Source organism: Phyllostomus hastatus, unplaced genomic scaffold (assembly GCF_019186645.2).
Source record: "Phyllostomus hastatus isolate PE091 unplaced genomic scaffold, TTU_PhHast_1.1 phas_scaffold_114, whole genome shotgun sequence".
NCBI lineage: Eukaryota > Metazoa > Chordata > Mammalia > Chiroptera > Phyllostomidae > Phyllostomus > Phyllostomus hastatus.
The window spans coordinates 10,128,373-10,156,371 of record NW_025334006.1 but is presented as its reverse complement, the minus strand read 5'-3'; the positions used below and the strand labels follow the sequence as shown (position 1 = coordinate 10,156,371).

At 60.9% G+C, this 27,999-nt stretch overlaps 1 protein-coding gene across 2 annotated transcripts; it reads right to left on the bottom strand.

Moving 5' to 3' along the window:
- Positions 1-29: 29 nt before the first annotated feature.
- Positions 30-26,764, bottom strand: LOC123829649 (kielin cysteine rich BMP regulator). 2 transcript variants are annotated; one of them, XM_045855506.1, is made up of 40 exons: positions 26,663-26,764; positions 24,394-24,566; positions 23,459-23,648; positions 23,304-23,380; positions 22,530-22,614; positions 20,383-20,450; positions 20,082-20,178; positions 19,875-19,957; positions 19,560-19,653; positions 18,700-18,782; positions 16,337-16,430; positions 16,141-16,220; positions 15,970-16,063; positions 15,520-15,605; positions 15,360-15,441; positions 14,957-15,109; positions 14,763-14,869; positions 14,593-14,686; positions 13,781-13,954; positions 13,566-13,648; positions 13,321-13,414; positions 13,041-13,229; positions 12,621-12,791; positions 10,559-10,735; positions 9,610-9,695; positions 9,240-9,330; positions 9,029-9,111; positions 8,845-8,938; positions 7,442-7,615; positions 7,117-7,199; positions 6,431-6,551; positions 5,427-5,506; positions 5,130-5,229; positions 3,905-4,056; positions 3,461-3,633; positions 3,266-3,377; positions 3,069-3,170; positions 2,148-2,312; positions 1,377-1,683; positions 30-1,230 (listed from the first exon to the last, which is right to left on the bottom strand). In XM_045855506.1, the coding sequence occupies exons 1-40, from the start codon at positions 26,739-26,741 to the stop codon at positions 959-961; spliced, it is 4,902 nt and encodes a 1,633-aa protein (XP_045711462.1). In that variant the 5' UTR covers positions 26,742-26,764; the 3' UTR covers positions 30-958. The 2 variants fall into 2 exon arrangements, with proteins under 2 accessions (XP_045711462.1, XP_045711464.1); XM_045855508.1 differs by lacking the exon at positions 14,957-15,109 and having other exon boundaries at positions 23,304-23,648.
- Between the last annotated feature and the right edge of the window lie 1,235 nt (positions 26,765-27,999).

The following is a 27,999-nucleotide window of genomic DNA, read 5'->3' as shown; positions in this document are numbered from 1 at the left end:
CACATTTTTCCTTTTCAAAGAAATAAGAGTTTTTCTTTTTTGAGAAATATTTTATTTACTTTCAGAGAGAGGGAAGGGGAGGGCAGAAGAGAGGGGGACAAACATCGATGCGAGAGAGAAACATCGATCGGCTGCCTCCCGCGTGCACCCCACCTGGTGACCGAACCCGCAACCCGAGCATGTGCCCCGACCAGGAATAGAACCGCCAACCCTTCACTTTGCAGGATGACACCCACCCAACTGAGCCACACCGGTCAGGACAGAAATGGACTTTTTCTGTTTCAAAACCCATGTTCTTTCCCCTGTGAGGATGTCTTTGAAAGTTGCATGTGTGTGCCCTGCCCACACTCCCCCCAGGGGGCAGATGTGGCAGTTAATGCACACGTGTGTGGGGTATGTACACACACGTGTGTGTCTGTACTTCCTCACGGCCCTGGGCCCCACCCCAGGCACAGGGTCCCTGTACCAGCAGCGCTCAGAGTGGCCCAGGGGCCCCTGAGTCCTTGGCATCCCTAAACGGAGAGAAAGGGGATGCATGTGGGCAGCAAGCCTATTCTCTGAGCACCCCGAGCCCCGCGGGGTTCCTCGTGGACCTGCAGAGGACACCACGTGGGGCAGCCCCAGGGCGGGGCAGGCGGGGCAGCCCAGGGATGTAGGCAGAGGAGCGGGTGAGGCCCAGAGCTGAGTGGGGACACCGGCTCTGACGGGGGACGCTGGCTTCACGCCCCCCCCCCCACCCCCGCCGGGAGGAAGCACACGCGCACACACAAGGCAGCCTTGGAACAGGCCCCGAGTTTACTGCTTCTCACTCCATGAGGCCGGGGGCTCTGCGGGACGCAGGCCCAGGCTCCCGCTGCCAGCAGGGCGCGCTCTCTCGGAAGAAGCCCCAGCCAGCCCGGGAGCTGCTCTCCAAAGAGAGGCTTCTGGTCTGATGAGTCCTGGTCGGTGTCATCCTGGGTCAGGGCGCCCCCCTGGGCTCCTGGCTGGGGCCGAGCAGATGATCGCTGGCAGGCTGGTCCCCGCTGAGCAGGACTGGGGGGCAGGCCTCAGGCGGGATACAGTGGGCCTCGTGCTCCACCAGGCCGGCGGGGCACTGGCAGCCGGGAACGCAGGGCCTCACGCAGTGGGCGGCCAGCTCGCCCAGGGGCACGTGCCGGTTGAAGCAGGTGCGCGGGCAGGGCGGGCCACACTCGTCGAACACGAAGCCACGGTCCAGGGCACAGCCCACCACTGCAGGTGAAGTGGAAGGCAGGGCCCAGTGCTCCAGGCACCCTGCTCGCCCCTCGCAGCCCTCCCTGCACCTACCCCGCACCCCCTGGACGGGAGCCCTCTGAACCACCCCCTCCCCCACCCCACACCGCCCACAGCTGGCTCACCACAGAGCGCGGGGCCCCGCCAGGCAGGTGTCACCCCTGCCTGGCGACAGTGGCTGGCATAGGCTTCCAGGACATCACAGAGGCAGGCGTCAGCCGAGGAGCCAAGGCCACAGGCACACAGGTCGTAAACACAGGCGGCAAAGAAGGGCTCCGGTGGCACCACGGCGTGGCAGCGAGTGAACGGGGCGGACTTCAGCACGCCGCACCGGCCATTGGCCTCGCGCCTGGCTCGGTAGCCTGCTGCTCGGCAAGGATCCACCTCGCGGCCCTCGGAACAGGGCCGACCGGGTCCCCGCCCCTCTGGGACCTAGTGGGGAAAGTGGCCCTGCGGTGACAGCATCCCTGGGCAGCTGACCTTTGTCTGCTGCTTCTCGAAGCATTTCCCACCTAACATTTTGTTTTAGCCTCAAAAACCTCCCTACAAGAGTAGCCAAGGAAGCATCGGCTACTTTTCCTTAGTTTGCATTCTGGGGACAAACCAAGGCCCAGAGCAGGCAAGTAACTTGTTGAAAGTCACACAGCCCATAGCAGCAAAGTAGGGCTTGAGCTGGCATTTGGTGCGGCCTCTTCCAACAGGCCATCCTGCCTCCTCTAGCTCTGTGAAGGGCAGGAAGCCCCCACACCACCCTAAAGTGCAACAGCTCATCCGGTGTCCACCCTGCCTGCATTTCTGTACCAGAGGACTACTCTGAAGCTCAGGTTCCACTGTGCCATCTCCAGCCTGCCCCCCACCCCAGACCCCTCAGCGTCCCGGGCTCCAGCACCACTCACCTGCCAGCTATTCCCAAATGCAGCCTCAGTGGGTAGGAGCAGCCCCTCAGGGCCCTGCAGGTCATCCTGGGCAAAGCCATTGAAATTCCCGCAGAGCCCGCACATCCGGCCCCGGTAGGAGCCAGGCACGCTCACCTCCACCTGGGACTGCCCGTCCCACAGCACCTGTGCAGGGAGGCTGTGGCTGGGGAGTGGGGAAATACAGGGACCCCAAGAAGCCCAAGGTCCATCCTAGCCACAGGCACTGGATCAGCACATGCCCTGCTGTAGGATGAAGGCTCTCCATGGAAGGGAGGCTGCCCTGGCCAAGGCCAAGTTTGCACATGCTGTGGCATCTGTGAAGAGCCACCCACAGCTCCCAGGAAGGCACCTTCTGTCTGCATCCCTGAACTGGGCCCCCAGGGGAAATGCACCCACTTCCAGAGATGCACTCTCTCGTGGGTATTCAGGCTTTACAGAGGCCAAAGTGCAATTAGAGTCTGGCTTGTAAATGTGGACAAGTCTTACTGTATAATTTTACAAATTAAGCTTCTTGCTGGAGGTCAAGGAGTGAATTACTCTTTGCCTTAGGAGTTGGAAGGAATCCTGAACCCACCTAGGAGACCTTAGTTGGCCTGTCCCCACTAACCCTTCCCCCATATCACCAATGAGGAGACTGAGGCCCAAACAGGACTGGTACAGGCCTGAGAGGCCCAGTGTGTTGGTGGCTGAGCCAAGATTAGAAACCAGGCTCAGAACTCCTTTCGTTGCACTTCGAGGCCTCTCACGCTGATTCCTCTTCTCCCCTCAGAATCCAGCAGAACTCTCTCACCTTTGTGGCCAAGTGCAGCCAGGAAAGTAGCCGGTAATGCCCACTCCCTCCACAGACACGGAAGCCTGAGCAGACCTGAGGCTGCCCGACCCCACTCGCCCTGGGCGCACCTGGAGCCCCGGCTGGGCGTGCAACATCACGGTGCGTCCCCGCAGCTCCAAGTACAGCAGCGGCTCTCGCAGGTAGGGCAAGGCCACCTGGTGCCCGTCCACCTGCGGGAGAAAGGAGGCAGGAGGAGGGGAGATGTCAGGACTGAGGAGTGGACTGCGCCGGACTGACCTTCCCCCGGGTCCTCCGATTGCCTCACCGTGACAGTCCCGCCCTGCAGCAGCCTCACGGCCACCTCTCCCAGCAGCACCGCCACCTCCTGGGTCCAGGCCACACCGCTCCGACCCCGGTCACTGTTAGTCACGTGCACACTGCGGTGTGAGAGACCCGAGTGCAATGGTCAGCAGGGAGGGTGTAGGGGGTCAGGGAGAGAGAAGACAGAGGGGCTGCGCACCTGAAGTCCTCTCCACGGCAGTCCTTGGCCAGCACGTAGCTGCAGCTGCCCTGAAAGTGCAGCAGGCGGCCGTCGAAGGTGCGGTAATGGGGGTCTCCGAAGGCCATGCAGGAAGCCGGTCGCGGCAGGCAGCGGGGACAGCAGCTGCCGGGATTCAGGGCGGGGGCCTCGTTCTGGCCTCCGCCCCAGACGTGGTCAGACACGCGGCAGTCCCGGCAGAGCCCCACGCAGAGACTCACTGAGGACCAGGGGGAGCTTGGCCTCCCAGACTTCCTGCGAGAGGGCTCAGGGCACCGCCTCGTGGCCGCTCCGGGAACTGCAGGCCCCTGGTCCCACCGCTCCACCGCGGTGGCCCAAGCCCAGGTTCCTCCTTTCCTCAGGGTGGCATCAGGGTGGTGGTGCCACGTGTCCACTCACCCCACTGCCCTAGACCGCGGCACTCACAGGCCCACAGGAGAGCGGCGAGCAGCGCTGCCTCTGGCAGTGCACGGTGCCGGCCACGCAGGAGCAAATGGTGCAGGCGTCCACGGTCCAGCGTTCCCCGGAGGCCACCTGTCGGCCCTGGTGCGCGCACGACTGGGCGGGGGCTGAGAGGACTTGAGGGTAGGGGACAAGTGTCAGCCACTCGTCCCTCGCACTGAGTCTTGGTCCTTCTTCCCTCATCATCCTGGCCTGCACCTTGGCATCGTTCACAGCACCTGCCAGCGTCCTGAACCTTCACCCAGCCAAGGGGGCAGGAGAGGGCCTGGCATTCCTCAAGGTGCCACTCCACGTGGCCCCACTGAGGACAGAGGTCATTTCTCTAGGGACTTCTGCTGTGACCTGGAGCCCCTGGCCTCACACTCCTGAGGACCATCTGGCTCACAGTCTGAGCAGCAGCCCCTTCTCTCCCCGGCCCTGCTCCACAAGAACCCCCACTTCACGTTCAAGTGGGGGGATAAAGTTCAGTCCCCAGATCTGTGCCCCAGCACAGGGATGCCTCTGACCCCTCTCACCTGGGGGGTGGGGGAGGGCTCTTCCCTAATTACCTCAAAGACCCCAGATTCGTTGGCCCAGAGTCCTGAGCCTCCTCTCTTCTATAAGTTCCTCCAACCTCCACCCTCCACCCTCCCACCCCCAGCTCTCATGGCAGGTGCAAGTAATGCAGGCATTGCTGGGGGCCCGCCAGCCCTCTCCATCTGCCACTCTGTGGCCCTCAGCCTCCCCCACACATTCTGATGAGAAGAAATGGGGCTGGGGGAGCACTGTCTATCCAGCTACATCTCTCCTCCCTGGAGCTCACCCTGAAGGCCCACGGTAGGGGGTGCCCACCCTATCCACTTAGCGCCCTGGTGGTGTTGATATCGCCAGCCAGCGTGCAGGGGACCTGCTAGATGGCAGGCTGGGCTGGCTGCCAGCTCAGCAGTGTGGTACCCTACCAGCTGGCCTGGGGTTCCTGGACGCACTGACAAGCCTCAGGCCAGACCTCAAGGATCCAGGCTTCATCCCTGCCTCCCTCTGCCTTATGGGTCTCTCCTTTACCCCAGTGAATAGCCCTCCATTTCTACCAAAGAATGAAGCAGCATTTGCAGTGCAGAACTAGGCCGCCCCTTTGGCCCATGGATGCCACCCCTCCTGTCTTCTTTCCGGGCTCCTGCTCCGAGGGTGCAGGCCAAGGCTGGGCACTCACCCCGGCACGTGGGGCAGCAGCTCCCAGGGCGGGTATGGCGCTCTGATGGGGGGCAGCTGAGCTCAGGACAGGTTCGGTGGATGCAGAGCCAAGTCAGGTCCTGTGCAAGGGCATGTGAACACCATAGGTACAGAACGGCCGGTGGGGGGGAGGGGAGCAGGGCCTTGCAGAATGTGACAAGTGGGAAATGTCAGGGTGAGTGGGAAGCCGGGGGCTGCTACGGGAGAAGATTCAACTGCAGCCCACAGAGGAAGAAGGAGGCCGGGCTTGGGGAGTTCCCAAGGCGGGAGGGCTTACCTGGCACTGGCAGGTGTAGCAGGGGTCCAGCGGGGCCAGCTCAGACCCCAGAAGACCCTCTGTGCAGTTACTCAAAGCCTCTGCGTGGACAAGAATGCGATGTGGAGGGCAGAAGGGGGCGCAGGGGACGTAAGCCCATCTGATCTCACTTTCCCACGCTATCCCCAGACTTCTGGGACCCGGGGCGCATCCATGTCCCATCACCTTGGCTCAGGAAGGATAAATCCTCTTTCCCTCTGGTTCAGCAAAGAAAAGTTGGGACTTTCCGAAAGGAAATTTGCTAGGCTACTGGGGGTGGGGGCTGGAAACTGACCAGGTGTGGCTTCCTCAGCCTGAGGTTCCTAAGGCCCACATGCCGCCCCAGCTGCTCCCTGCCGTGCATCCCTCACACTGCCTGGCTAAAACAGCATAAGACAGCACGAAAAGCCGGGTACCCCCGGTTCCAGTCCTCAGTGTCTGAGCCATTTCAGGCAGAACAATCAACCTCTCGGAACCTCAGTTTCTTCACTTGTAAAAAGGGAATAATAATACCTAACTCACTGGGTAGCTGAGAATTAAATGAGACACTGCTTATTAAAATAACCAAGTACAGGGCATGGCATGCAGTAGGTGCTTAGTAAATGTTAGTCTTTTTCTCTTTCCTTGAAGCACATCCTAGCAAGTGTTGATAAGGATAGCTCTCCCCACTTCTGTGGCTGGGCGGGTCCCTACCCCCATTACCCTGACATCGTCCTCAAGAAGCCAGCGGCTGGCACAGCGGCCATCCCATAGCGCCCCCTGCTGGGCAGGATGCACCTGGCTTCAGAGTCAAGGGGTCCCTGCCAGCCTCCGGAGTTCCACTTGGGGCAGTGCAGGCTTCCCTGGCCAGGGCCTGAGATCTCAGAACAGTCCCCTGGACTCAGGAAAGAGCTGCGGCTGGGACTGTGGAGGAGAGCTGCTGGCGTTTCCAGTGTCAGTCTGGCGTGGCAGCCCTGCCCTTATCTACCCCTATATTGGAGACTCACGGGCACAGGTGGGGCAGCACTGCCGGGGCCCAGGGGGCAGGAGCTGGCTGGCGGGGCAGCCCACCAGGCTGGGACACTGCCGACGGTGACAGCGCAGGCTGGGAGGCCCCTCAGGCTGCAGCTGCAACAGGAGTGAGTGAACAAGGGGTGGGTCCCAGGCCTGGGGAGCTGAGCCCTGCACCCCCTCTCCCCACCCCCCGCCCCCACCGCTGCCCCTGGAGGCCAGACCCCTTCATCCTCCTGCTGCATCTCCTCCGACAGGGAGACTCCGGTCTTCAGAGAGACTCAGCGTCCTCACCCCACACCCTAATCCCCAGTGATGACTTCCCCTTCCTTCTCTTTCCAGTCACTTGGGCCTGAACCTTCATGTGACTGTGACCCTCCTGCACCCCCCTCCCCAACCCCACTGCCTAATCTTTGGACCTATGATGTCACTGCCTGCTCAAAACCCTCCATCGGCTCTCCCTTACCTTTCAAACGGAGATTCCCCAATGGCGTCTCCCAGGGGTCTCCCCCACCTCCTATGCACACCCACCTGACACTCCTGCTAGGTGCCCCGCTGCCTCCCCACACTCACCACTGGTGCTCTGGCTAACTCCAAACTGGCCCCGCTGGCTCTTCGTCCCAAGCCCCACCTCACCACCTGGCCGCAGGGCCGCTCTCCTGTGGGGTGGGGCCTCACCCACCTCGCAGAAGCACACCTCACAGGGGTCTTCCCCCGGCTGGAAGCTCTCTCCGGGCTCGTACTTCCGACCCTCGTGCTCGCAGTCTTGGGCGTGGGGTAAGGGCAGAATAGGACCAGCAAGCCTTCATGCTGGCAACAGTGCCAGGGCTGGGGGGTGGGGTTCTCTGTCTCCCGGGGACCCCCAGCTCCCAGCATTTGGGTGTGTACAAGCACGGGGGCCACTTCTGGAAAAGCCCATCTCTGCTGCCCTGCCCGGTGCCAAGGCAGGGAGATGTTGGCCAGGCTCGGCCTCCCCACCACCCCAGCCCGCCCCGGGCTCCCCGTACCGGAGCATCGAGGGCAGCAGTCACCGGGCCCCTGGTGGGGATGGGCACAGGAGATGACACACTGGACGCGTGCACAGGTGACGGTGCCCTCGTGGCACAGGCAGGAGGAGCAGGGGCTGTCCGGGGGCGCCCAGCTGCTGCCTTCAGGGTGCTCCTCCCCGTGGGCCAGGCAGCCTGTGTCCCGGGGGGGCAGGGGTGAGCTCCGAGTCTGGGTTCGGTGTGCTGCCCCTGGCCACCGGCCTGGGTGGTTAGCGGGGCATGTGGGTCTGGCACGGGAGGGGATCCGCAGGGCCGAGGTGGGAAGGAGGCCCCGGGCAGAGCAGCTCTGAGGGGAGGGGAAGGACGCTAGGTGGGGGGCAGAGCTCCTGGGCGTAACCCCTTCCTTGTCTGCTTGCTCGCTAAACCAAATGCCAGGCCGCAGGCACTTTCTGTTGTAGGCCAGCAGTAGCGCCAGTACCTGGCATGCAGTAGGCATCTAATAAATGCATGTAGAATGAATGAAAGTCTCCATCACTAACCATCACCCCAGATAACTGAATCTCTTCAAGCCGTAATCTTCGCAGCTGTTAAATAGGGATTTTATCTCTCTGCCCACCTCACAGGGCAACAGAGATGCTGTTATGGTTCTGGACTCATAACATGCTGGACAGCAGGCAGGCTAACAAAGGCTCTTATTCTAGCCCTGGCTGGTGTGGCTCAGTGGATTGGGTGCTGGCCTGCAAACCAAAGGGTCACCGGTTCGATTCCCAGTCAGGGCACATGCCTGGGTTGTGGGCCAGGTCCCCAGGAGGGGATGCGTGAGAGGCAACCACACACTGATGTTTTTCTCTCTTTCTTTTTCCCTCCCTTCCCCTCTCTCTAAAAATAAGTTAAACATGAAAAAAAAAACTGGAAAGAAAGAAAGAAAGGCTCTTCTTATTTTAGAACCAGTCAGCCTAATTGCAAATCTTATCTCTGCCACCTACCAGCAGCCTGACCTCAGGTAAGTTACCTTACCTCTCAGTATCTCAGTGCTCTCATTTTTGAAATAAGAATAACAGTACCTAGCTGATAAGATAAGATTGTTGTGTGGATTAAATAAGATTTGTGTACAGTGCCTAGCTCTGGGTGTGGCTCCTGGGGTGTGCTCAGTAAGTGCCGTCATCACTATTATTATGAATGGAGTGCGGTTTGGGAGGGGGCAGCTTTGAGGGGGCTCTACTAGCATCTGGAGGGGGAGATGGTCCGGGCAGGCCAGGGGTGGGGCCGGCAGGAAGACTGGAGGAGGGCAGGGGTGAAGGCTCAAGGACCAAGGTGGGTGAACAGGGAGGTAGAGGGGAGCTGAGGGAAGGGGGGTGGGGCGGATGGTGGAGCACTGGGTCCAGGGGCCAGAGCGAGGGGGCAGCCATGGCGGCAGGGCCTACCTCTGCAGCGAGGGCAGCAGCCCCCCTGCTCTGTGACCTGGAGCGGGCAGGGCAGGGGTGGGCACCGCAGCCGTTCACAGCTGACCTGGCCGGCCTGCAGGAGGTGCTGGGTCAGCGGCTTGCTCCCTGGGCCCGGTGCCTTAGAGGCACTGTGCCCAGCCCCTCTGCCACCTCCCTGACATACCTGACAGCGACACCGCTCACAGCTGCCTGGGGGCCCCTCAAACTCCTCCCCATCCTGGTGCTCCCGGCCCTGAGAGAAGCAGCCTGCGGGCAACAGGCTTCCTGGGTGGGGGCTGTGCCACCTTGCCCTGCCCAAACTCAGGCCGGCCGGGCAGACAGAAGGGAGCAGGTAGGGGAGGGTGTGGGGTCCCAGTGTGTGGGAGGCAGCTCACTGTGGCACACGGGGCAGAAGCAGGGCCCCGGAGAGGGCCGGGGGCAGAGAGCTGGAGGGCACGGCTTCTTCCGGCAGCGCATGGAACCGTCCTGGGGGAGAGAGACCCCGCTGCCACTTCCTGACTCCCGAGTCACCCCATCTGCTGCCCGCAGACCAGGCCACACACTGCCCCGCGATGGGGCGCCCCTGCTGAGCCCGCCAGGCCCGACCCCCTCCTTGGCCCAGGAGACCTGAGTCCAGTCCTGTCCCACTGGTTGTCACAGGCCGACGGTGCCCTGTGAGCCCCAGCTGGAGGAAACAACTCCTGGCCAGAAAGGAGGATCAGGGGTGAGATGAAAGCTTACCGAGTTCCCAAAGGGCCGCCTCACCTGGCAGGTGCAGAGGGAGCAGGTGGGGTCAAGCGGGTCAGGAAGGGTCTCTCCAGGGGCTGCAGCAACCCCATGATAGAGGCATCCTGGCAGAGCGGGGATGTAATGGAAGACCCGCCGTCAATGAAGCTGCCTACTGCCACCCCTCACACACACACACACACACACACACACACACACGCGTGCACACACACACACAGCCAGGACCGGGCACCTCTGCAAAGCTTAGGGAGCCTGAGAAGGAGGAAGAAGTCAGCCAGGCTGTACGCGGTGAGATCTGCATGTGGGAAAGTACGGAAGCCTGGAGGTGGGATCGCAGACCGCTGAGACTGTCCTGTCCCCGTGGGCCAGCGTGGGAAGGGGATGCGGGGGGACGGGCACACCCAGGGAGGAAGGTGAGGGACCAGCTGGGCTCAGGAAGCCGCCCCTCCTGATGCACCCAAGGGCAGAGGGTGCCACTGAATGTTTTCTTTTAAATCTGCACCCGAGGATATGTTTATTGAGTTTAGAGAGAGAGTAAGGGGGAGAGAGAGAGGGTGAGAAAGAGAGAGAGAGAGAAACATGAATCGTTGCCTCCTGTACGCACTCCAACCAGGGATTGAACCCACAACCCTGTGGTGTGCAGGACGACGCTCAACCAACTGAGCCACCCAGCCAGGGCCGGGTGGTTCTGAGCCTCAGAATGTGATATTTTAGGAAGGTAGCAAGACAATTTAAGAGCAGGAAGGTCTGGAAACACAGGGACCGGCTATTTGGTGAATCCGACAGTCAGTGAGAGGTGACCACAGGGACAGAGGAGGGTGTGGATACAGTGTGAAGCATCTAATGAAAACACGGCGTGTGGGTTTGCCGTGTGGCTGCCCCAGGGCCGGGTGACAGTGGCCAGACCGGGTGGCTATGGGCCGCTGGGAGTCCAGGAGGGGCAGTGGCAGGGCAGGCGCCGCCCTACCCTGGCAGGCGGGACAGCAGTGTCCGGACGGGGTGAGCGGGCGGCTGCAGCTCAGAGGCTCACAGGGCCGGCGGCTGCAGGTCACGAAGCCTCCGAGGCAGGTGCACAGGTTGCAGGGCTCTCGGGGATCTGGGAACTCCTGGCCGCTCAGGTAGGACTCCCCTAGATACTCACAGCCTTGCGGAGAGGACAGAGAGAGGCAGGGTGGGGGGCAGAAAGCGGGGAGAGGACAGCGGTCACCGCCTCTGAACTTGCACCTGGCCTGAGTCCAGGGCCTCAGAGACCTGGCCTGGGGGTAGGGAGCGCTCAGTCCAGGCTGCTGGGCGAAGGAGTGGAGAGCTGCGGGGACAGTCGGACTGGCCAAAGGGTCAACGTTTCCCCCTTTGGCCTGCAAAATAATCTCCCCGGCCCATCTATAGGGAAAACCCACATGGAATCCGTGCCGGGGGTGAAATACTCAGCAGCCACTGCCTGGTCGGAAAGCACCGATCTTTCCAACCTGAGGAGACCTGGGAGCGGCTTGAGGCGACGTGGGCGGCCTGGACCCAAAATGTCCCCTTTCCAATGGTCTTCAAGGCCTCTGGTCAGTCAAGGAGGGGGAGGGGCCCCAGGGTGGTGGCAGCCTGCCCTTAGCATCCGCCACCTTCTGACCTTTTTGACAAAGAGGGCGCTCTGGGTGATAAGGATGCGTCAGTGCAGGCTCATCAGCTGTGACCCATGTGCCACACTGGTGAGGCACGACAGCAATGAGGGGGCAGTGCCCGTGGGGGTGGGGTAGGTGGGGACATTCTGTGCCTTCCTCTCAGTTGTGCTGGGGACCTAAACCCTCTCTCTCTCTCTTTAAAGATCTTATTTATTCATTTTTAGAGAGGGGAAGGGAGGGAGAAAGAGAAGAGAAACATCATGTGTGGTTGCCTCTCGTGTGTCCCCTACTGGGGACCTGGCCCAAAACCTAGGCACGAGCCCTGACTGAGAATGGGAACCCTGACCCTTTGGTTCGCAGGCTGGGGTTCAATCCACTGGGCCACACCAGCCAGGGCTAAAATTCCTCTTTAAAAAAGAAAAGTCATGAGAAAAGGGGGAAAGGGGGCTCTGGCTGGTGTGGCTCAGTAGATTGAGTGCTGGCCTGCAAACCAAAGGGTTGCCAGTTCAGTTCCCAGTCAGGGCATATGCCTGGGTTGTGGGCCAGGTCCCCAGTAGGGGGTGCTTGAGAAGCAACCACACATTGATGTTTCTCTCCCTCTCTCTCCCTCCATTCTCCTCTCTCTAAAACTAACTAAATAAAATCTTCTTAAAAATGGGGGAGGGGATGAGCCTCAGGCTCCAGCCTTGACAGGCAAAAACATCTGACTTGAATTTAGTATTTGATTTTTAATTTTATTCATTTTAAAAAAGATTTTATTTATTTATGTTTAGAGAGGGAAGGGAGGGAGATAGAGAGAGAGAAAGAGAAACATCAATGTGGGGTTGCTGGGGGCCATGGCCTGCAACCCAGGCATGTGCCCTGACTGGGAATCGAACCTGCGATGCCTGGTTTGCAGCCTGCTAATTGTATTCATTTTTATGGCGATATTCTGTTCCTTGCAAATCTAATTTTCTATCTAAAGTATGATGCAAAGGTTTTCTTTTTAAATAAATTTAAATTTAAAAGTGAGTGAATTTGAAGAACAATAGTAAGTATAGGTGGTAGAGGGTATGTAGAAAGAACTGAGACCAAACACGAGAGTGCCCGACGCCTGGGGAAGGGTCTTGTTCAATCGTTTCTTGTTTACAGGCGTCAAAATTACGCCCAGAGTTACGCTTAAAAGTGGTTAAGATGGTACATTTTATATGATGTGCATTTTACCAAAATTCGCGTTTATAAAACGTGTGTGTTTTTGAAAATCAGGCCTAGGGAGGTTCTGCAACCTGCCCAAGGTCACACAGCCAAATAGCATCCGAGGCGGACGAAGTCCAGGGCTTTGTTTCCTTTCTGTAGGAAGTGTTGTGGCCCTTCTGCGGGAGGTGAGGGCGAGGCTGCCCAAGCCCTCCCGCCCCCGCCCCCACGGCCCCGCCCCCTCACCGTCACAGGCGGGGCAGCAGTCGCCCCTGGCGGGGAAGGGGCACTGCGCAGGGGCGCAGGCCCTGGGCTCGCAGCTGACGCTGCCCTCCCAGCAGAAGCAGACGTGGCACGGCAGGGTGGGCGAAGGGAAGCGCTCTCCGTTGGCAAACTCCTTCTCCTGGTACAGGCAGCCTAGCGGGCAAGCGACAGGGCAGGGCTCGGGGCCACGGTGGCCGCCTACCGGGCCCACAGCCTCCCAGGCCCCGGGGAGTGGGCACTGCCTCCCCAAATTCTCTGTGAGAACTGACACGGGAGACCAGCCCCGGAGGAGGGGACGACCAGGGTGGCGCCCTGTCTGAGGCTGGAGAAGGGGTGAGGAGTAACACGGAGAAAGCTCGGAGAAAGCGGGTGTCGGGCGCTACGGGCCACAAGGGGCGTTACCGTCGCAGGAGGAGCAGCAGGGTCCCTGGCGCGGGTGGGCGCAGGGCGCGGGCGGGCAAGGCAACCGCTGGCAGGACACCGAGCCGTCCAGGCAGAGGCAGCGGTGGCAGGGGTCCCCGGGCGGGAAGAAGTGCTCCTGCTGGCGCGCGGCGCCTAAGTCCCCAGGCCTCGGGCAGCCGGAGGGGGAGGCTGAGGCCAGACAGCGTGCATCACGGGGTGCCCAGGAGGAGGCCGCAGAGGGGGTCTCCGGGGAGCAGCGGCCAAGGGGGGCAGCTCTTACCTGGGCACTGCCGGCAGCACTCGCCCGGCAGCAGGACCGGCTCTGCACAGGGCAGCGGAGGGCAGCGGCGGGCCAGGCACCGCACGTTGCCGCTCTGCGTGGACAGAGGGACCACAGCAGCGGTCATGGGTTAGTGGCGGGAGGCAGAGGTGATCCCCACCATTCCCACCCCCACAGCGGTGGACTCCCCAAGCCCCACCCCTTTTCCTTTGGACTCCTCCTCCCGCCCCCGGGAGCAGACTGACCAGACAGTGACACAGGCGGCAGGGGTCGGAGGGGTGGGGGAAGTCTGCTCCGCTGGGGTACTCTTTCCCGCCAAAGGCACAGCCTAGGGGAGAGGGCAGCTATAGGCCTGGGAGACACCCTGCGTGACCCAGGTCATGCCCTCCCAGCCTTAAATGCCCACAGACCGGGCCAGGCCATCCCAGGAGCCCCCCGCCCCCAATCTCCTCCACCTTACCGTTGCAGTTACTCAGACAGCAGGGCCCAGGCAGCGGGTGGGCGCAGGGGGCCCTGGGGCAGGGCCGGGGCTGGCAGCGGGCGAGGCCGTCCTGACAGCGGCACTCCTGGCAGGGGTCTCGAGGGTGGGGGAAGCTCTCGCCATCCACAAACACCTGTTCCTCCAGGGTGCAGTCTGCGCAGAGGTGGGGGCAGAGATGGCGGTGCCAGGGCAGGCCCCAGACAGCCCTCCACCCAGGCCAGCCAGAGCCACTGGGAAGTGCTGCCCGGAAGCTGTCCCCATGGGCCGAGAGGAGGGGCCGCGATGCAGGAGTGGGCGTCTCTCTGAGCACGTGCGTGTGTGTCTGTGCACAGGCGTGCGTGTGTTTACTCCCTTCACCTGCAGGCAGGCGTGTGCCTCTGCGGGTGAAAAGGCAAAGGGCTCCCGCCTGTGCGTGCCCGTGTTCGTGACACACGCCCTAGCACACTCTCCACGTGGGCAGGGGTCAGGGCACACCGCATCCCGGTGCCCAGCCTCCCTCCTGCGCCCGACAGTCTGGGGCACGAACGTGTGTCACACGGGTGGATACACGAGCTTGTCTGCATGGGGGTCACGGGGAGAGGACGTGTGGGGTGGGGAAGAAGGGTGACAATGTGACACGAAGGATGGTGAGTCTCTCCTCTCCCTCCCACCCACACCCTGCAGTTCCAAGCTCCATCAGACTGAAAACGGTTCAGAAGACCGTTGCTTTCTAAGGGGACGGTTGTGCCCACGGGGCTGGGGGTGGGCAGGGCCTGGGGTCTCCACGCCAGACAGGTTCAGTAAGCACGCACCTGGGCACCTGGGGCAGCACTGGCCAGGTCCACGCTGGGGCCTGGCACATGTTGTGGGCGGACAGTCAACCAGGGAGCACCTCACGGTCCCATCCTGGGAGCAGGGGAGAGGACAGTGGGGGTGAGCCCAGGGACGGGCTCAGCAGGGCAGCGGCGAGCCTGGGAGGTACCTCGCAGCGGCAGGTGTGACACGGGCTGTCCGAGTCCGTGAAGTTCTGCCCGTTGGCATACACGTGGCCACGGTAGGTGCAGCTCTCACAGCTGGGGCAGCAGGCACCTGGTGGGGCAGGTTGGCCAGAGCCCAGAGGATCAGCGCAAGCTGGGCAAAGCAAGGGGTGAAAGCCAGAGAGGGCGGGGCACTCACCGGGCATCTGGGTGGGGTGCTGGCAGGGGGCTACAGAGCATGGCACAGCCCCGCACACGGGCACCCCCTCTTGACAAGAGCAGGCTGTGCAGGGCTGATCGTCGGGCTCCCACTGGACCCCCTCAGCAAACTCCTCTCCATCGAGCACACAGGCTACAGCAAGGGGGCTGTCACCATGGCAACCCAGACGCCTCTACCCATCTCTCCCCTTCTCAGACTACTCAGACTTCTCAGGGCCCTTCCCAGGACCCCAGCTTTGCCATCCCACCGCAGCCCCTGAATACACTCCGGAAGGGGTGGTGGATTTAGCAATGCCCCCCTTACTGTGAAGGCACACCCCTCCATCTCCAGCCACTGGAAGCCGCGTTCCTTCCCAGCTGTTTCTCCCCTCCCCCACACACACCTGGGCACAGCTGGGGGCCAGAGTCTGGCAGGGTGCAGGGGGCGACCGGGCACTCCTGCTCCTCACAAGAGACCTCACCGGCCTAGGAGGGAGGAGGGACACCGGGTGAGAGGCCCTCGAAGGTGAGGCAGACCTGGGGCTCAAGACGGGGACTCCCCACCTGGCAGGAGCAGCGGATGCAGCGGCCACCCTCTTGGAGTCTGAAGGTCTCCTGGCTCTCGTAGTAGTGTCCCTGGTACTCACAGCCTGGAGAAGGGGACAAGGGCATGGGGGCACAAGGCTGGAGGCTGGCAGGGAAGCCTCACTGCATCCTGACGTCTGCTTCCCACCCTGACGAGGACGGCCAGCTTCAGGGGTCTCTGCCAGCCCCGCCCCACCCTCCCCGTAGCCAGAACCCCACCTCACTGCCTGGTTGGCCATGAGAAGGTGAGGTAAGAACTTGTCCCTCACTGGTGATGACGGGAGCTTAGGTACGTAAAGGATTTCTTCCATACTTTAGCTCAAGGGGGCTTCCTGTAGGTCCAGGTCAGCAACCCCCACCACACACATAGCAGAGACTCTCCTTGGCTGGGGGCCCCCCCTTACCCGGTGACGTGCATGCCCCACTCACCGGCACAGACCGGGCAGCACTGCCCAGGGATCCTGCCTGGGTGTCGGCAGGGCACAGCCGGGCAGGGCAGAGGCTCACACTGGACGCTCCCGTTCTGACAACAGGGCCGGGTCAGCTCTCGCGAGGCAGGCCCGGACGCCAGGCCCCACCCTGCCCAGCAGCCACACTCACAGCGCAACGGCAGTGGGCGCAAGGGTCCCCGGAGCCCACGGGCTCCCCGCTACGGTACTCCCGCCCGTTCAGGAAGCAGCCTGCTGGGGAGAGGGTGCCTCAGGCCCTCCTTGCGAGCCCCCCACTGCCCCACGGCCTGGCCTGTGTGGGACAAGTCGGCTTTCTGAGCCGCTCCGAGCTCCACCCACAGACTCACCATCGCACACGGGGCAGCAAGTGCCCGGGAGGGGCCGGGCGGGGTACGGGCACAGGCTGGAGCATTCCCGCTGGCGGCACTGCACCTGGCCTTCCTGGGAGCGGGCAGAGCGGGCAGGGGAAGGGGCCATCTGAGCCCGGCCAGGTGGCGGAAACAGCATCTGGGTCCCACCTAGCCATGTATTAGACACTGTTCTGCGTGGAATTGTGTCCCTCCCACACTCAAATTCATATGTTGAAGTGCCAACCTCCTGTTACCTCAGAATGTGGCCTGATTTGGAAATAAGCTGTTGTAGATGTAAGGAGTTAAGAAAAGGTCATCCTGGAGGGGGGTGGCCCCTAATCCAATGACCGGCGTCCTTATGAAGAGGGGACATTTGGGCACAGACACTCAGAGCAACACGTGAGGATGGAGGCAAAGCCAAGGAACAGGGAGCTTGCCGGCCAGCCGCCGGAAGCTGGGCACGAGGCCGAGAGCAGGGTCTCCCTCACGGCCCTCAGGAGCACCCAGCCCTGCTGACACCTTGACCTCAGACTTCTGGCCTCCAGAGCCACGTGACAACACAATTCTGTTGGTTACGCCACTGCATTTGTGGTTCCATTATGGCGGCCCGAGGAAACACGTACAGATGTGTAACCTAGCTGGCTACTTGAGTTCCATGCCCCTCTGGAAGCGGCAGTCAACACACAGGAGCTCCTGCTGCTCCCCGGGGCTCTTCCTCACAGACCCCATCCCTGAAGTTCACGTCTGCACCCAGGCTCACTGTCTGCAGGCCCATCAGCGTCCCGGCAGCCAGTGACTCTCCTCACAGGCATGTGAGGGGGCCATTGAGAACGGGGAGGAGAAGCGCATGGTCAGAAAAGGGTCCTCAGCCCCTTCATCACGGAGTCCTCAGGCCTTGGCAGGCTGTCACTCTGGGGTGGCTTCAGGCCCCATGAAACGGCTCTTCTCAGCATGTGCCCCGCCTGAACATCAGGCTCCGTGTGCCCACCTTCCTCCCCAGGCTCTGTCCTGACCGTTCCCTGTCCCTGGTGTCTGATTCCACTCGGCTGCTGTGACCAAATTCCACAGACCGGGTGGCTTAACAACAGACGTTTACTTCCCACAGCTCTGGAGGCTGGAAGTCCAAGATCAAGGTACCTGCGGTTGGTGAGAACAAGCTTCCTAGTTCATAGGGGGCTGTCTTCCTGTTGTGTCCTCATGATGCAGAAGGGGGCGACCACGCTCTAAGGGCACTGACCCCATTCTGGAGGGCTCCATCCTATGACCTCGTCACCTACCTCCCAAAGGCCCAAAGGCCCAAAGGCCCCACCTCCTCACACCATCTCCCTGGGGGTTAGGGTTTCGACACATGGAGTGGGGGGAGGGGTGGCACAAACACTCAGCCTCCGACTCCTGGAGTGTCTTCCCCAGTTCTCCCTGCTTCAGTCCTGCTCACCCTTTAAGGACCAGGTGCACACTACCCCTGCACGAAGATTTTTCTAGAGCTGTGCTGCCCAGTAGGAATGTAACACAAGCCACATATGTCATCTTAAATTCTCTAGCCCTGGCCAGTGTAGCTCAGTGGATTGAGCTCAGGCCTGCAAACCAAAGGATCATCAGTTCGATTCCCGGTCAGGGCACCTGCCTGGGTTGCAGGCCAGGTCCCCAGGAGGAGACACATGAAAGGCAACCACACAATGATGTTTCTCTCCCTCTCTTACTCCTTCCCTTCCTCTCTCTCTAAAAATAAATTTTAAAAATTAAAAATAATTAAAATCTCTAGTAATAGAAAAATTCTCTACTAGTCAAATTTCAAAAAATAAAAACAGATAAAGCTGAATTTTATATGTTCCAGGATAACATTTGGATATAATATCCAAAATGTTACTTCAACGTAGAATCAACACAAAGCGTAGATGAGATTTGTTACATTCCTTTCTTTCACACCAAATCTCTAAAACCTTTAACACTGTGTGTTTCACAATGAAAGCCCATCTCCAACTGGGCGGCCACATTCCAAGGGCTCAGTGGTCTCATGCAGCTGTGGCTACTGATCAGACCCCGCGGTCCCAGGCACATCGAGTCAGCCTGTGTCCCTCCCTCCCTGGAGTGTGTCTGTCCTGTTCCTCCCAGCCGCACTCCTGAGGCCTGGAAGCTTCCTGAGTTCAGCTCACAAACCGGTGCTGTACACCTGCTGTCCTCAGGGCTGGGCATACAGACAGCGAGACCCCACTCCTGCCCTGGCCACGCCCTGGACCGGGTCCTCTCCATCCCTGTCCCCTCACAGTGCCTTTGGGGTGAGCTCAGTGGAATGAAGGAACGGACATGGTGGGTGTGGGAGAGGTGAGCGGGGGAAGCCCAGGAGCGGCATCGGGACTCACCAGGCACTGGCAGATCTGGCAGGGGTCCCCGGGTGCAGTCCACTCTTGGCCGTGCTCCCAGCGAGAGCTGCCTTCCACACAGCCTGGGGTGGGGGGACAGACGGGCAGAGCGGAAGTTTGATGGGACCCTGTCTGGGCCGCAGCTTCAGCCTGCTCCCCTTCTCTTTCACGTGCCCTCGGAGGGCTCTCCTCTGAGCCCAGACCAGGCCAGTTCCTGTCTCTGCCTAGATCCCCTTGGTGGCTGCCAGCGCCCCAGCTGGGTAAAGCAAGCTCCTAGCCTGCCCTTCCAAGTTTTCCAGGACCCAGCATGGCCACGCCCATCTCCCCCACCTCTCTCCAGCCCCTCCCCACCTCTCATTGTAAGACTTGTCTGCTCGCACCTTCCCACCTAACATCCACCAAACTCACTTTTGAGTGTCAGTCCCAAGCCTCTGCTCTAGCTGCCCTCCCTTCCTGCCCTCTGCTTCGTTCCACCCTCCACCTGGCTGACAGCGTTATCCTGAAGGTTCACTGGGGATGCAGGGACTCCAGGACCCTTTCCCTCCTGTGCCCAGGCTGGATTAGGGCTCCTCCCTCTGAGTGTCTGTAGCACCTGGCACCTGCTTCTATTCCTGCCTTTGAGACAGTACTGGCGAGTGACTCAGTGTCACCCTCTAGCGGCCTGCTTCTCGGGCCCACCCCAGGTCATCTGTGCACAAAGCAGAAAAGAGCCGGCAGTATTAAGGTGGACTATCATTATCCACACGGTACAAACGGGACCTGAGGCTCAGGGGAACTCACTCAGAGGCCCCCAACCACAGCGTGGCAAGGACAGACTCTGGGCTCAGGCGCCCCAGCTCCAGAGCTGGGTCAGGGCTTACCTTGGCAGGTTGGGCAGCAGCGGCCAGGCCTCAGAACTGGCTCAGGGCAGGGGCTGGGCGGGCACTCCATGGGCACGCAGTGAACCAGGCTCCTCTGTAATGTACCAACAGCGGTAAGTCCCCCGGGTCTGGCTCCCAGAGCACGGCAGGCAGGTGTCGGAGCCATTGGAGAGGTGGGGAACAGGTTAGGGCAGGGAGTGAAGCCCACTGGCTCTAGGCCTCGGAAGACATGTGAGGGGCTGAAAGAGTGTCCCCAGAGTGGGAGGGGACATCCAAGGAGGAGCAGGGCCTGCGCAAAGGTGTGGAGGGACTCACCAGGCAGGAGCACTGGAGGCAAGGATTGGAGCTAGACAGGAAGTTGGCCCCCTCCTCATAAAGCTGCCCCTCGTACTCACAGCCTGGGGAAGGTTGCCAGGATGACAGGCTGGTCAGACGATAGCAGGGTGGACATCACCCGAGGGAAGGCACGGCCCCCAAATAGGTGCTGGACACCCTGGGGCTAAGGCGGGGTGGGGGGGTCACCTGGCCGGCAGACGGGGCAGCACTCCCCGGGCGGGGTGTAGCTCTCCAGGCAGTTGAGCTCGGGGCATGAGGGCCCCTGGCACCGCACGGTCCCTGCCTGCGGGGCAGACACAGCCCTCTGCCCTCTCCACTGCGGTTACTGTGAGTCACCCTGCGGGCCCCGCAGGCTCCGGGCCTCCATGCCTGGGCGGCCTCGGCAGCCCTGTCTGGTCCCCATACGAGGCTTGGCTCTGCCAGGCCTGGTGTACACCGGGCAGCAGGGATGTGGGTGGTGGCTGGGGACAGGCTCTGATTCCCTTACCTGGCAGGTACAGGTGACACAGGGCTCAGGTTGCCACACTTCCCCAGCCCTGTGACCTTCAGGGCAGCCTGCAAAACCAAGGCCAGGCCCCCAAGTAAGAGACCCATAGGACTGGGGCATAAAGCACCCCAGAGGGCGCCACAACAAGGGGGCGCCCTTCAGGGGGTAAGCATCAGAGATTTTGGTGTTTACCACAATCTTCCAGCAGATGGCAGTAAAGTGTCTGACTCTAACAGAATCAGTAGGTTTCCATTTTCCATCTGTTGAGGAATGGGTGCCTTTTTTTTTCCTTTCAATTTCACCAAAGACATCAAATGGGCTAGCAGTGGCCCTTAGGTGCCATTCCTCCTACAGGCTGTGTGGGCGCGTGTCCTGTTTTTTGTTTTTGTTTTTTTTTTTTTTTGAGATCCATCAACTCCCACCATCTCCCCCCAGACTCCTAGGCTGCATTTCCGGACCTCACTGTTTCCTGAGCCCCTGTCTCAGCTCTCCCACCACCAGCTGAGATTCTTCCTGGAGCAGAGTAGATAAAAAACAGGAAGCTCTGTTAAATTTGAATTCCAGAATGTGGACCAGAAAAAGGGCTTCTATGGAATGTAACCTCACGGGGTGATCTGATCATAAATCCCTAGCTGGGCAGGTCACGGCCGGTAGTCACGTCCCAGGCACACGGCTTTTTAGTAAAAGGTTTATCTCTGCCCTACGTAAGCCTTGTCCATTGTGCATCTCGGTTAACACACCTTTGAGATGAGCCCCAACCACCCTCAAGAGAGCACAGAACCTTGGTAACTATCCTGCACCAGAGGTGTCCAGCCTTTTGGCATCTCGGGGCCACACCAGAAGAAGAAGCATCTTCTTGGCCACACATTAAATACATTGCGACATGTAATCACAAAAAGTCTCACAATGTATTAAATAAATGTACGATTTTGTGTTGGGCCGCATTCCCAGCCATCCAGGGGTGTGCGTGGCCCGCCGCCACAGGTTGGACACCCCTACATCCAATTCCCAACTCGCTTTCTCCTTCGGTTCCTTCCTTAGTTTCAAGTGCATTAAAGAAGCTGCAAAACTGTTAGTCCCTGGGACACTTGAGATCTTGCTCCCGGGCTCATGTCATTAGTTTGGTGCAGATAAACTCCTACAAAAATTCTCTCCTGGTTTGGATGTTTCTCACATTGACAAGATAAACCACCCGCACCGTTTTACTGTAAGTGTGTCCCCAAAACACTAAAGCAGTGCAGGTTGTTTATCTGAAATTGAAGTTTAACAGGGCATCCTGTGTTTTTATTTGCTGAGTCTGGCCACTGCGTCCCCGACTGAGACACCCCCAGCACAGCACGGCTTCCGCTTCCTCCCAGCTCTCTCAGGGCCCTGCACCGCCGCCCTGGCTCCCCACCGTTCCAGAGGGTCCGCCCAGTCACCAGCTCCTGCTCGCTCTTTAGGGTCACCCCTCCTCAGCCACTGCCATCCCCGGCTCCACGACTAGACAGCTGCTCTCATGGCCCCCTAACTTGTCACTCTGCGTTTAGCACCTTACCCGATGAATATTCCTCAAACACGCCTTTGAACATGCCACGCTCTGTGCGCCATTGAACTTTCAGTGACTCCCTATGGTCCACAGAAGAAAGTTCAAGTGGCAAGGCTCACAGCAGTCTCCTCCCACAGGCCTTTCCAAACTGATTTCCTGCAACACACCTCTCAGCACCCTGCTCTTTCTGGTGAAATCCCACTCTCTCCCGAACACCCAGCTCAGACAGTCCAGCGATTGTAAAGCCCGCCCTGACACCTAGTCCAGGTGGGCTTCCCCTGCCCTCCTGCCCTCTCCTCTGGCAACTAACCAGCTACTGCCTTTCTACACCTCCTCTTAATCTGCTCATTGGATCTTGTATAGTACCAACTATAACTTTATCTTCGCAACTAGATCAGAAGCTCCCGAGGGCAGGAGAAAGGTCATACAGAGCCTCTGGTTTAGTCCCAGGCCAAAGTCAGCATTTCTCTGAATTTGCTTCAGTTTCAAACTCCTCCAGCCACTGCCGGAACCAGTGGGCAGGCCCCCTCTGAGCTCGTCGTAAGTGGCAGGTGGCAGACCATGGCTCGGAGCCCAGAATAAGCACAGGAGGAGGGGCTGGGGCCGGCAGGCGGCTGACCTGGCTCGCAGTGCGGGCAGCATGCTCCTGGCTCCAGACAGGGTCCCCCTGGGCATGGCCTCTGGGCACAGGTCACAGCTCCTTCCTGTGGAGAGGCAGGCTGATGGCTGCACTGGCAGCAGAGCCCTGGAGGGTGGGGTCTCTAGAGCGGAAACCTCGGAACAGCCAGAGGAGCAAGAGGCAGAATTGGCTCAGGGGCCACAGGCGACCTTTGGTCCAAGGGCAGAGAAGAGACATCCTATGCCATCCCCATCATCCCCTGCCACTCCCGACCCTAGAAGTCATCTCTTCCAGGTGCCAGCAAATTCCCAGAGAGTGGAAGGAGCCTAGCAAGGGGACCAAGGCCTTCCTCAATGGAAGAGAGAGGAACCAAAGGCCAGAAGAAAGCAGGTGTGGAGCCAGACGAGAGAGAACAGGTGGGTGGAGGACAGGGGCAGATGGACGAGAGGGGACAGTCAGAGGACGTCCACAGGCGGGGGGGCGGGGGGGGCGTGATGTGGGAAGACAAGCAACGCCGTCCTCTTTGCCCTCCATGCCACCGTTTGCCAGGCCCAAGTCAGAGGGCCCGGGGCCCCCACCCTGTGCAGGGGGTTGAGCCCCAGGAAACAGAACCACTCAGAATGAGCAGAAGGCCACCAGCGGCAAGCTCGGGGTGGGGGCAGGCAGGTCCCATTACGCAACATTCGGCACACCGGGCTGCAGCCACAGGTAGCTAAGGGAGGCGCACCGGTAAGGGGGACAGGCGCAGACACGCAGGTGGGTCGTGGGACTCACCAGGCAGCGGCAGGTGGAGCAGGCGTCGGGGGAGAAGGTCTCCCCGTTGCCGTAGGCCTGCCCGTTGTGGCTGCAGCCTGAGAAGGAGACGGCGCTGTCGCCCGGGCCCTCGTGCCCGTCTCTGGGCCCCGAGTCCCAGACGCGATGGCACTCACCGCGGCACTGAGGCAGGCCAGGCTTGGGGGCACAGAGCGCAGCCCCCTCCTGGCAGAGGCAGGTAGTGCAGGCGTCAGGCTCCCAGCGAGCCCCCTCCGGCCAGGCCCTCCCCAGCCCCCAGCACTGGGGAGGAGCTGGGCGGCATTCACAGGACTCCAGCCGCCTCACCCTCTGCTGCAGGTCCTTGTTCTGGAGCAAAGAGTTGGGGGGGGGGCAGGGTGGAGGTGCTGGCTCAGCTTCCCCTACCATCCCCCTCAGGGCAGGGCGACAAGGAGAGCTGGTGTCCCAGCAGCTGTGGGGCCCCTCCAGTCAGCGTCCAGCTCAAACAGTCACAGTTCCCAGGACCTGGGGTCTGGACAGGCTCCCAGGGGAACACAGGACCCCTGGCCTCTCCTTTGGACAGAAGGAGACCCAATCCTTTTGTTCAACAGTTAAAGACCTTTATCCACCTGCAATCTTCCCTGACGATGTCTTATGTACAGTAGGTACTCTACAATGTTTGCAAACACGTGAAAGAATGTGAAAGTCTGGGCAGGTAAAACAGATACCCTGGAGGTTCTCCATTTTTACGAAGGAAGAGATATTAAGAACTGTTCAGATAAGAGCTCCATGGCCCTGGCTGGTGTAGCTTGGTGGATTGAGTGCCATCCTGCGAACCAAAGGGTCACCAGTTCAATTCCTACTCAGGGCACATGTCTGGGTTGCGGGCCAGGTCCCCAGTAGGGGGTGCACTGGAGGCAACTACACATTGATGTTTCCCTCTCTTTTTCTCTTCTTTCCCCTCTCTTTAAAAAAATATATTTTTTAAAAGAACCATTCAATGTACATTTAGAATGACTCTATTCTAGGGTCCCTCAGCACCCCCAAGCCCAGCGCTCCCCCTTCCCTCCTGTACTGCACACACACAGCACCGGGGGCCCCGCTCCCACGGCACCTGCTCTCTGAGCTGTGTCACTTCAGCCTCCAGCCTTTTCAGCAACTCCTTCAGGGGGCGCCCCTGCTCCTGGGGGGCACCAGCAGGGGCAGCGGCTGGGGGCTGGGCCGAGGCCTGCTGCTGGTGGTCCTGGATGTCGGCGAGCCCCAGGGACTCCCTGGAGACGGCCCCGCCTGAAATCACAAGAATGCAGGGTGAGCCCATGGGTGCGGGGCCAGCAAGATTTGCTGGCTGTGTCTTTCCAATGACATCACCCCGTCACCCACCCACCCATCCTCCATGGAAGGAGATAGGGCCGGTGAGGGTGCTAGAGTGAAAATACGGAGGAGGAGGAGGAGGAGGAGGAGGGAACCCTGAGTGGACAAAGGTGCCCCAGACCAGCTTTCCAAGTAGCAGAAACCTTTAGTCGGGTACCAGCCCCAGGTGCCCTGGCCGCCTGAGGCTCAGGGAGCGTGCAGACCAGAGCCCCCTGCAAGCCAGGGTCACTCGTCCTCCCCTGGGCCAGGGCCTCGGCCAGGGGTGGCCCGGGAGCGGGCGTGTCGTCGTGCTGAGAGTGCCCAGAAGCCAGCACAGCAGCCTCCTCGAGGGGCAGGAGGGGCAGGGGGGGCAGACAGACACGCAGAAGGTGGGGCTGCCTCCTGGGGCCTGGGACCCGAAGCCTGCCTGCCGCCCTCACTGCTCAGAGGGGCATGGCTTCCGGAGAGTGTGGGGGTCATGGGGGGTGTAACTGCTCTCTCTGTGGCCGCCTGAAGCCCGGCCACTGTGTCCAGGCCTGTGGCTGAGGGGTCTGGGGACCCCACACTGGGCAGGGCACTGGGTGACACTATGGTGAGGGAAAGGGGGGCCTCTGCGTTCAGAACTGGGGTTGGGGACAGCCACTCTCACTCTGATCCCTCCCCTGCAGTCAGAAAGGCAAAAGTGGGGGGAGGAGGGGGCCAGCTAACGCCACAGACATCCCACAGACCTCCAGGTATGGGCGGGCAGGGCAGTGGAGGCACTGGAGGAGGGGGGAGAGGGGAGGGTCTTTCCCACCGATGCAGCTCGTTCGTGGCTTCTCTCACGGTCACTGGGAGGCAGGGGACCGATGCCACTCACCGTTCCCACCGCCCCACTGCCATCACCAAGGAGGGACTGGAGATTCTAATCCAAAACCTAAGCTGTCCCCTTTCTTCCAAACCCGCTTGGCTGAGTTCCTTGGCTTGGTGAACGGCATCCCCACCTACTCAGAAATCCACTCCCCACTTTTGCACCCTATCGGTCTCTGGCCTCTCCCAGTCGCCCCCCAGCCCGTCCCCCTCCCATCTCCCCTCCCTCTGTCTCTGCTGAGAAGACCTTTGCTGAGCGTCCTCCTGGCCTCCGCCTGCTCCCCCCTCCCTCAGCGCCGCCATTCTAAATGGCAAATCTGAAGGTTCCCAGCGGCAGGTGCAAGTGTGACCTTTCACTAGGGCCACCCATCTTTTCAGCCTGCCCTGCCTTCCCCCCAGTCCAGGGCTCCAACCCCTGGACAAACTTGGGCACCAAACTGCTTGTGCATGCTGCCGTGCCCCTCCCTTGTGCGGGTCGCCCGGACGGCACTCTGCCTCCATGGGCTCTGGTTCCCAGCTTCCTTCCCAGCCAGCCCCGCCAGGGGCGTCCAAGGATGGACGGGGTCTCCAACAGCTTGACTCCCATCCCCCATGGTCCTGTTCCAGACATGCTTCCAAAGCAGGAACAGTTAGGGGGTCAGGGAGAAGCTGGGGGGCCTCTGGGACCCTCAGGGAAGACAGGGCCGGCCCCTCTCCTGGAGAGACCTGCAGGAAGGGCTCCTGATGTTTGCACAGATGCCTCGCTGCTCCCGCTGGAACTGTCCTTGGTTCCCCTCTCCATCCCCCGATTCCCGCCCGCCCCTCTGGGTGGGAGCCAGACACGGAGACGAGACTCGGAGTCAGCTCCCATAGCGGGCCTCCTCTTTCCCCTCTTTCAAAAGGCAAATAATTAACTTCAGACTCCCAGATTCCAGCGCAGCCTCTCCCCCACCGCTGCCTGCAGGAATTCCTCCCCAGGCCAAGGCAGGAAGCCCCCTCCCTCTCCTGGACCCCATGCCTCAGCCCCTGAGCTCCCCCACCAAGCCAGCTCCCTCACCCACGGAGGATCGGAGGTGGGCCACGCACCCCCAGGCAGGGCGGGGAGAGGCAGCCAAGGCCCCAGCTCCTTCCCTCAGAGAGGTCTGAGCAAGGCTGGGTGCCCCCCGCCTGGCTGCCAACCCTGAGCCCTTGGTACCCCCACTTACCTCTGCGCATTCCCAGGACCAGCACCGAGCTCAGGAGCTGCAGGACAAGGGGCAGCCGAGCGGCCCCCGACCCCGCCATGCTCGCTCCGCCTGGCTGCTGTCTGTGGCCTCGGCTCGGCAGGCGCTGGGGGAGGCGGGGTGGGGACACACCAGGCCTCCTCCCACCCAGTCTTTGTTCAGGGAGGGCTTCTGGAGTCTGTCATCCTGGTGGCTGCGTCGACCTCCCAGCCCGGCACCCCAACCCCGGGGTCCCAGCCCCATCCTGACGCAGCCCAGGCTCAGAGCTGCAGCAGCCCCAGCCCCGCAGGGAGCGGGGAGGGGGCGGGAGTGGGGGCCACATCTGCTGCATATGATGCCAGAGAAGACCCTGAAAATAAACACAGATTCGTCTGTCTGGGGATCCAAGACAGCTAGCTGGTCTCCCTGCCCACTTGTGCTACTCCAACCCCCTGGGGTTCCCAGTTCAGCTTTTACCCTTTTCCCGTGTACGGGGAAACTCGGACTGAGCTGGGTTTAAATCCCTGTGCATCCCGTTTCATATGCCCTCAAACAGACCCCCTAACTTCTCTCTCCCTCAGTTTCCTTGTTTGTAAACGGAGGGTCCTAAAATCTACTTCACAGAATGGCAGTGAGGGTTCAGGGAGATTATGCAGATAAAGAATTTAGGGCACATGCCAGGCGCTGGGCAAGTAACAATAGACATGACCCCCTCTCTGAAATCAGGGGTTCCCAGTCACCTCTTCCTTCCTCCACCCCTACGATCTTTCCTGGACTCCACTCATAACCCCCGTCCACCCCAGCAGTGCCAGGCTCTGCCCCGAATGCCAAGGCCTCTCTTCGCTGTCTGGTCCCAGATCGTTTTCCGGCTCCTGAGCTCAGGCCTGGCTGGTGGGTGAGCAGGGGGCAAAGCAGGGGGCAGGGCTGGCCCTGGGCTCAGCAGGCGGATGGGGCTCCAGGGAGGAAGTGAGGAAGCCGGCCACGTGGGCCCACAAGTCTGGGAAACTCCTTAGCACAGCTGGGAAGCAGGGGGAAGTGGGGATGGGCCCCAGGCTCCCAGGCAAAGGAACCGTGAGGGTGGAGCCAGGAATCCAGCAGAAGCAATCTCCTTTCTGCCTCAAAGACCAGCAAATCAGAGGCCACCCCTCCCCCCAGCCCAGGCCGGGACAGAGGTCCCTCAGCCCACTCAGCGGGCACCTTAATGGAGGGCAGCTTCTCTCCCAGGAGTGCGGCCCCTCGGAGGGCCTGAGCAGTGGGCGGCCGGGGAAGAGAGGCTGGGAGGCAGTGCTGAGACCTGGCCTCGGCTGGTCTGGAGCTGGGCCAATGGGAGCAAGGAAAGC

Excerpts from the sequence above, each read along its gene's own strand:
- LOC123829649 (XM_045855506.1), bottom strand. The coding sequence starts at position 26,741 with ATGGCGGGGTCGGGGGCCGCTCGGCTGCCCCTTGTCCTGCAGCTCCTG. Across the intron at positions 19,958-20,081 it reads CTGCCCCGTCTGCCGGCCAG|GCTGTGAGTACGAGGGGCAG; the intron begins GTGACCCCCCCA and ends AACCTTCCCCAG. Across the intron at positions 4,057-5,129 it reads CTGCTGCCCCACGTGCCGGG|TCCTCTCAGCCCCCGCCCAG; the intron begins GTGAGTGCCCAG and ends CCTACCCTCAAG.